This window comes from Lepisma saccharinum, chromosome 5 (genome assembly GCF_977018435.1).
Source record: "Lepisma saccharinum chromosome 5, izLepSacc3.1, whole genome shotgun sequence".
Taxonomy (NCBI): Eukaryota; Metazoa; Arthropoda; class Insecta; order Zygentoma; family Lepismatidae; genus Lepisma; species Lepisma saccharinum.
In genome coordinates, this window is record NC_139233.1 from 69,789,242 (window position 1) to 69,802,600 (window position 13,359).

The following is a 13,359-nucleotide window of genomic DNA, read 5'->3' on the forward strand; positions in this document are numbered from 1 at the left end:
TCGAAGCTGCATGTGCTAGAGTCACCTTTTTTTACGTCATTTCTGTATTTGGTGTAAGCTCCGTCTCTCATGACCATAAGTCGACGTACGTCGTCCGTCAGCCAGGGGGCGGGGGGACGTGAGACCCGTTTCTTTCTGACGGGAGCATGTTTATTGAACAGCTCAAGAATAAATGTATTTAACAGGTGAACTTGCTCGTCCACTGTTGGTAACGTGCTAATTACGTGCCACGGAACGAGTGCAGCGTCTTCGTTCAAGCGGGTTTCGTCAACGTTCTTTATGTCCCTGTAAGATACTTGTTTAGGCTTAAATTTTGGAACGCGGATGTTATATGATACGTGAATTAAATCATGATAGGAAATCCCAGGTACCGGAATTTGGCCATGGCTCGTTACGCGATTTTCGTCCGAGACCAGAATGACGTCAAGCCAGGAGTCTGAAGTGGCCGTGTGGTGGGTTGGGTTTAGGTGACAGATCGTAAGATTTAAGGCCGAGAACGTATCGCGGAATTGCATAGCCTCCTCTTTGGTGGTACACAGGTCGACATTCATGTCTCCCAAAACAATTGCGTGAGAATATTTTGGTAGAAATGTTGCGATATCGTTTTCGAAGTTTTCGAGGCGAGTGGTAGGTGGTCGATAGACTACGGCAAGGAGGAGTTTCTGTCGACAGACGGTAGTTTCCATAATTATATATTCGGAAGATCGGTCGTAGTCGCCGGGTGATTCCGAAAGGATTTTGGCAGGAATATCTTCGCGTAGATAAATTGCCACTCCCCCGCCCCTCTTCCCGATCCTGCTTATGTGAAACTGTTTGGGAGATCAGTGCTCACACGAGGTTTAAACTGACCCTGCTACATTTTTCTCAATTTTTTATTTGCTATTGTAAAGATTGCTTTAATGTAATGAAAATATATTTTGACACTATAATGTAATTATTGTAACGCTTTAGAAGAAACATAATGTCTCTTTTATTTTCTTACAAGTACTTGATAATTAAAATAATATGTATTTATTGTTATTTATATAAGTAATATTATGTATTTACACATAAATACTTGTCATATTGTACTATTTACTTACATAAATAATAGTATTGTGCTTCTATTTATTGCATTAGTAAGAATAGAAAATTTCTGAAGTCTATAAAGTCCCTCTTCTGTGTACAGTGAGATGCGCAAGTATTGCTCGGCAAATTGTCAGTGAGTTTTTCGTTAATTTTTCTCTTCCATCGTACGTGTTTTTAAGGAATAGATTTTTATGTATGCTGCTGCAGAGGTTGTCAGGGCAGGTTGTTTCAATTCTTGAAGCTCTCATTGTGTAAAACAGAGAATAAACATGGTGATGGACTAGTTGCTTGGCAATACTTATGCATTCCACTGTACCAACTGTGCCACGTATATTTTCGAAAGTTTGGTTGCAGTATATTTAAAGCCTTCATACTGAAAAATATTGATTATCCTTTAGTGCAAAACTGGATTTGTACCGCAAGATATCTAGCTTCTATATAAAAAAAATATATAAATTTACCATGAGGGGTCTTCCTATGTATTGTAGAAGAAACTAAGTTTTTGGTGGAATTTTCCAGATTATATTCCATGTCGTAGCCCCCCTCCCCTCCTTGTATGCTGTTTTCTTGTTTTCAAAACTTTGCGTCATGAATTTCTTTTCAGGAGATCAGTAAAGTAAAACAGTACAGTGTTTCCCTGTGCTTTGCACTATGCCATAAAAGTGTATAGGGGGTGTGGACTTAGAGCCCCATACTTTCTTGATCACGGCCGAAGGTGGGGGTGATGTGATCAGCACCATGTCCTTGGCCACCTTTACTCTACAGAATTTCCTCCAGGGTGGGTGCCGGAGCCACTTGAACACCTGTAAGAAATCCTGGCTCTCCCCACCGGGGATCAACCCTGGGTCTCTTGCATGCTAGTCAGATGCCCCAACAGTTTCGAAGTAAACGATTTACCAAGGAATTCTCCTTCAAAATATCTTCAAACTTTCATGATCATGGTAAGAAATAATAAAGGGTTAGAAAAAGAAGCAGTACTTCTTGAAGAGGAAATGGAGATTTTCACTAGAAGCACTGAACATAAATAACTCTGGTAATTTTAACTGTTGCTACCATACTGAAAGTTACATGAGTAAATCAAACCCATGTGACAGAAGTAGTACTACCTCTTCAATAGTAATATTTTTATTATATCAATGATATTACTGTTGTCCTGGGACGATTACTATAATGAATGTCTGTCACTCTTATCCACATTCACAGAAACGTCAAGGCAATTAGAGATTTGGTGTGTTTTACATGATCTTTGCATAATTTATACCTGCATGTAAAGAATAATGATGTAATAGTGATATCAATACCTTCAGCTACATAAACATTCCTCATGGTAACTAACTATACTTTGGTTACCAGGCAATAAAAAAAAAGTATCTGGAAGCAACTTGTTACTTGTAATGCAGTTACAAGTAACAATTACTCTGTTAACTAGAAAATTCGCAACGTGAGGGTAGGGCTAAATTTGGTAATTTCTTCTCTGGATGCTAAGGTGAAAGGATTTTCACAAAATTGCCTAAGGCAAGGAAGATAGTCTTTGCTGCATGATAAATTTAGAATACTCGTCTTTTATTGTACTTGTTTGGTGGATTGCTGCATGAATGTGGTAGTCAAACTAGGAAGAACTATTAGAATAGAAGAGAAAGAAGCAGGAGCAGATAGAATCGATGTATGTCTTCATATATTTATATTCTTACAATTGATTGCATGTAATTTGACTGCAAAAAAAAAAAATCAGCAGAAAGTAATTGTAAAAGTAACTTGCAGTTAGTTTTCAAGTATCAAGTAACTGTAACTCAGTTATTTTTAAAAATTGCTGCAACATACACCCTTGGTGTAACTAGAACCCATGCACAAGTTTGCGCAAAGCCCTACATCAGATGAAATAATACAATTTTGCCTAGCTACTGCCCCTTTTTACGTTCTTCATAATTTACAACCAGTTGATTTTACATACCTTTCCATAAATTTATGTATTGACCTCTCAAATCCACATATTGGATTGTTTCTGTCCACTATGGAATGCAACGATTTCATTTTATATTAAATGACAGCAAGAACAAGCTATGGCAAATATAATGTAATTTTGTTATAACCTAGGCTCATATTTTTATGTTGTCAAAACATGTAAAATATGTTCATAAATATGTAGAATAAATCGCTGAAATTTGTAATGTTTCAATCATTTTTGTGTTAATTATTTAGTTTCGAGCTGATTTCTTTGAAATTCTGTCAGGACCTCCCTATAAACTGCTGATCAACATTCCCTATTTCCAAAATGCACAGGGATTATTTGGGAAATATATTTTAGTTGGGAAGAACAAAGTACACAAGTGGGCTTGATTTTTCCACTGTATTTTTATGGCTAGAAACAAGATTAAGTGAAAGCAAAATCACAGGTCTATCACAATCAGATAAAAATTACCGAATTTTTACGAGAAATTAGGTTCTCATGCTTGTCGTGCAAATATACCTGCAATACTTAGAGAAATTTGTGAATAAAAATATATACCATGAAATTTAGGTATGTTATTGTCATTCAGAACAGTGCTGCCATTTTGTCACTTTTGCTTATCCATGTTAAAAGGGGGGGGGGGTGTAATTACATAAAAATCTGGGCTCTCCAACATAAATATTTTTTTTAAATAGAAATTAGAAATTACATTATTTGCTTAAAGAAATTAGGTATTACTGATTTGCTAAATAGCATGACTGTCAAGTTCTCAAAGATAATATTAACAACCAAAGTGCTGGAGAAATGATGTAGTGAAAATTTAGTGTAGATAAAACTGAGAACCAGAAGCTTTCCACTTTTGGATGACCTCCACCTAATACATATATAATAAGCCACATTGCTGGAAAAAAGCTGATGTTATTAATTTAACAAGAGGCATTTATAAATGTAAACGGTTTGTAATTACAATGACAAAGTCAGCATGCAGATAAAGTTACAAAATTTGCAAATTGATTAATTCATAAGTTGGCCATTTTGATTTTATGTTGTTACATTTATTGGGCATTAACATACCAATATACCAATCTGGTAATCAGGTACACTTTGTACAGGGTGTCTGCACTAGAGGTATACAAAAATGTATGCTTATAAAGAAAGAACTACATATTTTATGTTGTTGGGTAAATGTTCAATGTGACGTGCTCTGGCAAGTCGAGCAGTATATGCCTGACAGTCAACATGTACATGCCACAATGGAAGGTGCAATGTGTGCTATGGTTAGCAGAGTTCAAATCTCTCTGTTCACATGCTTTTTAGGATGTTTTCCAGCTTGTGAAATCACACTTTTCATTTCCCATAGAGTTTTGTCCCACTGATAAATGGACTTACGTGTGGGAGGGTCCACGTTCCATGCTCTTCTTGCACCCCGCTGAACACGTGTTACTGATTTGAATTCTGCTAACAATAGCACACACTGCACCTTTCGTTGTGGCATCCACATGTTGTCTGTCAGGCGTACACTGCTAGACTTGCCAGAGCACGTCACTTTGACTCGGTGCTGACCATGAAATGGTGATGATCAAATCTCTGGGAGATTTTTTATCGATTGAACATTTACCCAACCACATAAAATGTTTAGTTCTTTCTTTATAAGTACATATATTTGTATACCTCTAGCCCAGACACCCTGTATTTAAAATTACTATAAGATTGCTTTAGGCCATGTTTTAATGTACCAAATTATACACTTCCAGACTTACCTTGTGTGAATGCCTTCACTCAGGGACGTGTACATCAATTTTAGAAAATTAGTTAGTTATTGAACAATGACGACGCACAGAATGTTTTGGCCTAACTTTTTTATTATTATTAAAGAACACTACACTGTTATGGTGTACCACGAACTTATGTGGTTTGTTATAATTCTGTAACTTTTACTAGTTATGTCGTGGAAAACATGTTATTAAGGCTCTGTGAAATCATCTATTTTTCCCCTATTTGAAGGGATAATTTAACGTGACATAAGTTTTATTATATCATTGCAAGATTTCTATAAAACCTTGTGTGTGTCTTAATTCTGGTAATTATAACGCAATTTACTCAGAAATTTATGTTCTGTTACAAAGAAGTTCTCCTTTTATGAATTTGCAAAGCAAATAACTGTCCTGTATACTTACTTCCACAATGTTCCAACCAGATTATAAGCAGGTAACATCACTGTTCACATCAAATAGCAATTAATGATCATACTGGGAGGGGTTCGAAAATAAGTTTCATGATATCTATATTGTCAGAGGTCATGTATTGGTGAGAAAAACCATCAGCAGCTACAGGCGGTTGGTTGTCTTCCTCTATTGATTGACTGAGTTGGTGTTTTAAGTCCACTAATCGGGACTGGACCTACAGTTTAAAGAGGCACTACATGCCTCCACCCAGTATCAAACCCGGGACAGTCTTCCTCTATTGTGCAATGTTCAATGTTAGGGTAACTATGATTTTTTGATTATGAAATTCCCTGATTTTTCCAGACCAGAAATGATATTTTTCCAGACATGTTTGTCGTCATGATTTTTGCTTTTGAACCTCATGTTTTTCAATTAAATATGCAGGCACTTTAATTATTAAGAATATGAATATACACAGTTATTAGCTGAAAATTTACTGACTTACTCCACGACTCTACAGCCCATGAGCCTTGGCCTCCTTGGTGATAGTTGCCCACTCATCTCAGTTCTTTGCTCTGGTTCTCCATCCTCTTTCGTTTGAGGTCTTCTTCTGTCTGGTCGAGCCACCTCTTCCTTCATCTGCCAACACTCCTCTTGCCTTCCTGTTTCCCTTGGTAGATCTTATGTACCGCTCTGTCTGGTTGCATCTTTTCTACGTGTCCCAGCCAGGCATTTGGATCTTATTTCACTTGTTATACTTGGGTTCTGGTAAAGCGTTGCTAGTTCTTCGTTTGGCCTAATTCTCCAGATGCCATGTTCATTGCCATATATCTTGTGTAAAACCTTCCTCTCTCATACATCTAGCCTTTCTTCTTCCTTTCTTGTCAGACACCAGGTTTCCGACCCATACAACACTATTGGTCTCATTATGGTTCTATACAGTCTTAGTTTCAGCTTTCAGTTCACTTGCGAGGATTTTAAAACATTTCCAAATGCACGATAGCATCTGTTACCTGCTGTTATTCTTGTTTCTGCCTCTTCTGCAATGTTATTATCTTCTGATACTGTTGAACCTAGATATTTGAAATTTCCAACTCGCTCAAACTTTAGGCTGTGTGTTTCGAACTCATTTAATAGTTTGATATCTGATCTTGTTTCTTGTTGTTATCATGTATTTTGTCTTATCCTGGTTTATTTCCAGTCCAATCTCATGTCCACCTTGTTGTAATTGTTTCAGGGCATCTTCTAGTGCTTTTGATGTTCTGCTTAGTAATGCAACGACATCAGCAAATTCAAGGTATTGTATTGTCCTATTAAAGATGGTTCCTCCAGGATTTATTTCAATCTATCTAATTACATGTTCCAAACTTATGGAGAGGCTATCCCTTGTCGTAGTCCTTTTTCCAATTTGAATTTCTTCGGATAGTTGGTTTTGGATTCTAATTTCCTAAGGTCATTTCTGTCAATTTTACTAATTTTTCTGGGATATCCATATCTCTCATTATCTTGTATAAGGTAGAGTTTGTCTCTTTGTATAAAGTTAAATACTTGTTTAAAGTCAACATATAATTGATGTATGTTAATATTGTGTTCAAAACTTTTCTCTAATATCATTCTTAATACAAAGATTTGGTCTATTGTTGATCTATTACTTATGAATCTGCACTGGTAGTCCCCTGCCAGTGTTTATACATATGGTTCAAGTCTCCTTGCCAGAATTTTTATAAATATTTTGTATGTCACGTTAAGGTGAGATTCTTACAACATGTCTTGTCATTCTTTTTGTGTATCGGACATATTATTGCTACTGTCCACTCTTTTGGCATTTCAGCTTTTTTCCAGATCTGTTTCATAAGCTCAAAGATTTGTTTATTTAGATCTGCTCCTCCATATTTGAACATTACAGCAGTAATTTGATCTTCTCCTGGTGCTTTGTTATTATTAAAGTTTTGTATGGCTCTTGTGACATCCTTTAGTTCAGGCAAGTCTTGTTCTTTATCCCATTGTTGGTCATTTCTTACTTCTAATATCCTATTTTCATTTTCATCAAAGCCTAATAATTCTTTAAAATATTCTGCCCATCTACTTATTATTTTCTTTTTATCTCCAATAAGATTTCCTTCTTTATCTCTGCACAAATTTGTTTGCGGTTGCAATCCTTTCTTATAGTTTGCTATTATTTGATACATATTCCTTATTTCTTTCTTATTATGTAGTTCATTTAGTTCTATTAGATTTTCTTTCTCCCACTGCTGTTTCTCTCTTCTACATTCTCTTTTGGCATCTCTTCTTTTCACTATCTCTACACTTGCTCTGGTCTTCCTTTGGAGAACTTTATTGCTAGCTATGTTTCTTTCATCTAATGCTTTCTGGCAACTCTCGTCAAACCATTCCTTTCTTTTAGTTTTACCAAGTGATTAATACAATGCTATTCAATGTAAAAATAAATAACTATTGTACTTTCCTATTTTCACTAAGTCATTACAATTAAGGTGGTGTAAAAAAATCAATAAAAAAATGTGGCATATATCAAAGCTTTACAATGTAACCTGTATACAACATCAATTATATCAATACAAATGAGAAAACAGAAAATTAGGTCATGTACCTTTAGAAAATATGCAATAAGTTTAATGATTAAATTTTTTAGTTTATTGAAAATAGTACATATTTCAGAAATTCCTAAAAAAAATATATACGCGGGCCATATTTTGGAATCAAATATCTCCATTATTTGAGTTTTCCACATGCTGGAACCAATTTTATATTACGGAAAACATCAAAATCTGTCTATTAAAAAAATCAACACAATTCTCGAGAGGGTCCAGTAGGTCAACGGTTCCTCCAAAATCCTGCATTCCAACCCATGTTTGGTAACCATTCCGAATGTTTTATGATTTTTTCAAATTTTCTTAGCAGGAAGACTAATTATCATACAATTTTGGCAATCATTGTGACACGAAATTTGAACCTTCCTTAAAATAATGAGCACTGTTTGGATTAAAAAAAAAAATTATGTTGAAGAAAAAACTTCAAAATTACCTTACGCAAGCACGCATGCTTCCCATGGACACTGTATTCTCCGGTTGACAAGCGACAGTAAGTATCGTAAACTAGTGGAAAGGAATGTAGAAATAAATCGGAACCTTAGTAGAGTGTCTTTATTTTAATTCTAAGACAACCAAACCTGACCTTCCTAAGCTAACCACAAAAGCATATATTGAAAAAATCTTAAGTAATCGCTAAAACTCTGCAGTTTGTGTTAACAGACATAAATCGAAATCGAACCATGTAAAAGTTGCATTTGTAGCATGATGAAATCGTAATAAAACAAAAGGAACTTGGGCCCATTTTCACCACTTTTCAGCATAATTTCATTCTACACACAAAAAATACGTAAAATTACTATCGGCATCAAACCAACATTCCTAACCTAACAACGATGTGTGACCAGTGTACGTTTAATTCCTCTATTTCACACCAGTTAAGAAATAAATTCGTTCTACATGCACAAAACACGTGCATATTCGAATAATGATGTCACTGATACTGCATAAAATCACTAATTTCTTGGGTGTAACACATCTCTGCAATGTAAAAACTACGACAATAAGCAAATAAACTAGTTTATCAGGTTGCTTCTGAATGGGTTCATGGGGGAAACAAAGTAGTGAGTCCCTTTGTTTTTACTCTGTGTCTGCACCCATCCAGTGTGACGTCAACCACAGCCAGTTACGTCAAATTCTGCTCTTCAAGGCAGAAAGTATTACATTGTCTTTGGTTCAAGGAGTATGCAGTTATTGCAGATCCAAAACCAATGAACTGTCTGAAAACCAACCTGCTCTGCTTCACGTATCAAAAGAGAATGGGTTCCGAACGCGTGTGTTCTCAAAGAAAGGAAATTTCCTCACCACAAACACACAGCTAAAGCAACATTTTTTCTGCAAGAAATTCTGAGGATGGCTGGTGTGTAGGTTTCGTCTTGAATAGCTTGTTCTCTAAGGAAAAATCTCACGCCTCTCCAAATTCCGGTCTTGGAACAGGTTCACAAAATGAATGGACGGTCGAAACGAATCCAAGAACCTAGATCCAAGAGTGAATAAATGTAGAATCGAAATGCGAAGGAACCATAATTTTGTAAGTAACAGACTAGAAGTCATAATGACGAGAGGAACAAGTTTCTGAACTGAATCTTTTGGGGGGACTGGAATCACAAGAACCAAATTCGGAAGTGGAAATGAACTGTTCGTTCATTTTGTAACTGGTTCTCCTGCAGCTCCAAAATGCATGTAAATTCCAGAAAATTTGCAAAATTCCCTGACTATTCCCGGTTTTCCAGTCACGTAGCAACCCTGAATATGCATGGCATATGCTTGCTTATGTAGAAGTAGGTGGAAGTGAGCGACTACCAGAGTTGTCATGAGGCATTTACAACAAAAACATCATGTTTTGAACACACACACACACATACCTACATTTTATTTTTTTGGGATTTTTTTTTCATTTGTGATTAATACACATTGTTGTTAATGTCAATGTATTTTATTGTAGTTACAATAAAATATGATATTTCGGAAAAATGGTGAAACTAGCTTATGAGAGATTTTCAAATGATGTAAATTTAAGCGTTCTTTGACATAATTAGAAACACAGTCCTTCATTTGATGATTTAGAGATTCTTTCCATTCTTAGAAAAGTAAGTTCTCTTGACATACGTTCTAAACACTTTATTAGTTTCTTTTGAAAAAGGCACAAATTTTGCCAACCTTGGTGACTACCAAGAAGAGCATGTCACATTATTCCTGTGGAAGTTGTTATAGCAGACAGGCAATATTCATGATGAGAAAGGGGTTCTATTGTTGTACTTTCTTTAAGTTAGAACAGTGAATACCAACAGGTACTGTGACACATGTACACTGTTAAAAGCCACCCTTTGATGATGCAGGCTCAGCTTATTCAGATCTTGAATTCTGCTTCTTGATGATAATATAGGAGGAAGTGGCAACAACAGTTCATATGGAGGGGGGGTTTCAATTGGGAATTCCCTGACTCCCCCACCTTACAGTCCTGATCTGGCACCCAGGAAGCTCTACTTCTTCCCAGGTTTGAAGAAGGTGCTGGCTGAATATCATTACACCAGCAATGATGATGCAACGTAAGTCCTTCGCAAAATCATTTGTACTTGCACATGTCATTCAAGAGGCATCTTTAATCTGGTATTCCGGTACAGTACGTACCTCATGGCCAGTGAGTACATTAACCCATTCTTTTATTTTCTTGTACATAATGCCATTTGTCATCAGAATAGACGTCTGTTAATGGAAGTATGAAACTTATTTTCAGAATACCCCTCGTAAATCAAACTATGGTTAACATAAAAAAATCTGGTTATGCTGATGCACAGTATAAACTGCAAAGAAATTGCAGTACAAATTTTCATAGAGATTATGGTTTTGAAATTTTGTTCCATAATCCTGCCTGGTTCATTTGTGTTGCCATGTTATGCACTTTATTTGCACTGACACCTCACCACACTCATACCAGATTTCATACATTAACAAACTGAATTGTTTGTCAGCCAAACAACCTACAGCATTTTACTTCATGAACATAACATCTCCACCTTTAGTCAGATGTTAAAAACACTCCCCATACTTTTCTTTTTTATCAGTTTGCAGCATGACATCGAAATAAAAACATCAATGCTATTAAGCACAGCTGCACGGTATGATTGTTTCACCAAGGAAAAAACTGAAGATACCGTAGATCATATGCTAATCTTCCAGTAAGATAACTTCATTATTCATTTAATTTTCCACTAAGAATACGTGCAGCTGATTTCAGAAATGATTATTTCTGTAAAATTAGATTGGACATGCCAGAAATTATGTAAACTACTTAGCAGAGTGTAGTGCCATTTTGGCTATTGTCTATGTATGGCTGTTAAGCCTACTACGATATCCCAGACAAAATTTTTTGATTTGTTGGGTATGACAGCAGTTGCATGTTTTCATTCCCATTATTGAGTGTGCAAGCTGTTGTTGATATTATAAATACTTGTTTTATGCACTCCTTCACTAAAAATAATAACATTTTTTAGATACTTTCCCCTCGGAATGTTTAGAAGCATGGCATTTGGTGCCATGCAAGCTTGAAAATCTCACCCAAAATTTAGCTATTCTGGGTGTACGATATTTCCATGTACAAATAACCTTTTCCAAATATTTCTGTTATAATAATAATAATATAAACACTAATCAGAGTATATTTCAGTTAAGATAATTCAATTGGCTGTTATCTTCTATGAGTGTCTTCTGATTCATAGAAGTCGATTTCATTCTATAAAATACCTAGGTCAGGATTTTGGAAATTTTTTCCTCACATATATTACTTGCACTGCATTAGATTTCAGGATTTGGAAAACAACAAGTCATTTTAATACCTTTTATTGGTTCACTTTGAATAGTATATTCAGAAATACACGAACTTTGATATTTTTTTGGCATACAATAACAATACAAGCAGGTAACTTTTATTGGACTTAATGTTATATATTGAGGAACTATACTTTATCACACAGTAAACATGGCTTGATATACATTTTCTAACACAGCCCAATTCCGAGTCTGCTTACATATGCACTTAGCTATAACCAAGACATGATTGAAAAGCATCTTCATAGAATATGGCATCAATAAGAATGTAAAAGATATCTATGTTGAATGGAAAAGTATTACCTGCTTGGTTGTGTTTTTGGCTTTGGCATTTTGCTTAGCAATGCCTGAATATCCTTCTTCTCGTCGTAGCCCTTCCACATATCAAAAAGATTGACCAGGTATCTTGCAATCTCTTGGATCTTCTCCATGTCCACATTAAGTTCTGCAAACCATGATTTCAGGTCCTTTTGTAGAATTACGCAGGCGATTTGCAGACAACCTAAAAATGTGAAAGTGCATGTAATGTAATTCCATGACTACACTGTGGACCTTCATACAGAGAAAGAAAGAAAAAAGTTCAACATTAGTTGGCACCTAGTTTGCCATTACAGGTTGCATACTTCTGATGGTGCATTAAGGTTATCTTGGATGTTTTTGATGCAGGAAAGTCTAATATTATTTTATTTCAGCGTGAATTACATTCTATTGTATTTTAAATATTTGGATCAATTCTCTGCATCTTTCACTTGAAAACATTGCATCATTGCACTTTCTTGAATAAAGATAATTTGAAAGATGTGAAAAAAGGTTTTATACTCCAAATTGTTGTCTTTTAACATCCTATACATTCCAATGTTTCGGAGCCATTTCTGGATCTTTCCTTAGGTGTCCCCGAAATGGGACCATAATGCTCAACTGAAGTGAAAGATAAAGGACAACCAATTGTAAGAACAAAACATTTTTCACATTTCTCAAATTAATGATCTTGGTGAGTATTACTTGACATTTACAAGAAATGCATGAGGAACCACAAACGTCACTTTATACTGGATTCCAAGCATGTCTATCTTTAGCATGGCATATTAAATCATCCTCAATAATATGTATATGTTTATTTTTCAGCATTGCTTTTCTGCCACTATTGTTTAATTTTGACAATAAGCCTATGACTATCCAGGGACACTCGCAAAGAACACACATATCCAGGCTGGAGCTTCGGTGGTAAGATTCAAAGTTGACCTGCTCACCCACCGAGCCAGCGGTGGTAAAATGCATTATATACAATCTGTAAGATACTGGTACATTGTAGAGCATGTCTCCTTTCCTCCCAATACCTCCAAGGTAACAATGCTTATAAATTCAATGCTGGACTCATGGCTTTGTAGCAACAATCAATATGAAGCATGATTCACGTTGTGGCAATGCAAGAACAGAGCATTATTTTTTTAACTACAACCTCATTTACTGTGTGATCCTAAAAAGAGCAGAAATATACAATTCATTTGTGTCTTGCACATACACTCATTTAGACATTTTTGCTGTTAGATTTAGCACTCAAAATGAAAAATGCTAGCTGGAAGGAGATGTTTGGTTGAGCCTCGGGGTAAGTTTGGGGAAGGAAGCTTTCTGAAAATTTTGCTAGCACATCCCCTTCAGTCTGAGTACTGGTTATATTAAATTTTGGCAACAAGGTTTTCAGAATAAACAGAGCACCACCAAAAGATCAAATAATATACAGGGT

At 35.7% G+C, this 13,359-nt stretch overlaps 1 protein-coding gene across 2 annotated transcripts in view; it reads right to left on the reverse strand.

Moving 5' to 3' along the window:
* The window catches only part of CycC (cyclin C), a 49,517-nt gene that overhangs the window by 7,163 nt on the left and 28,995 nt on the right, over nucleotides 1–13,359 (reverse strand). Inside the window, exon 5 of one of the 2 annotated variants that reach the window (XM_083122633.1) lies at nucleotides 11,919–12,117. In XM_083122633.1, coding sequence (XP_082978759.1) covers nucleotides 11,919–12,117 — 199 coding nt within the window. Of the gene's footprint in view, nucleotides 1–11,611; nucleotides 12,118–13,359 lie in introns of those variants that run through there. The other variant, XM_083122634.1, reaches the window with a different exon arrangement.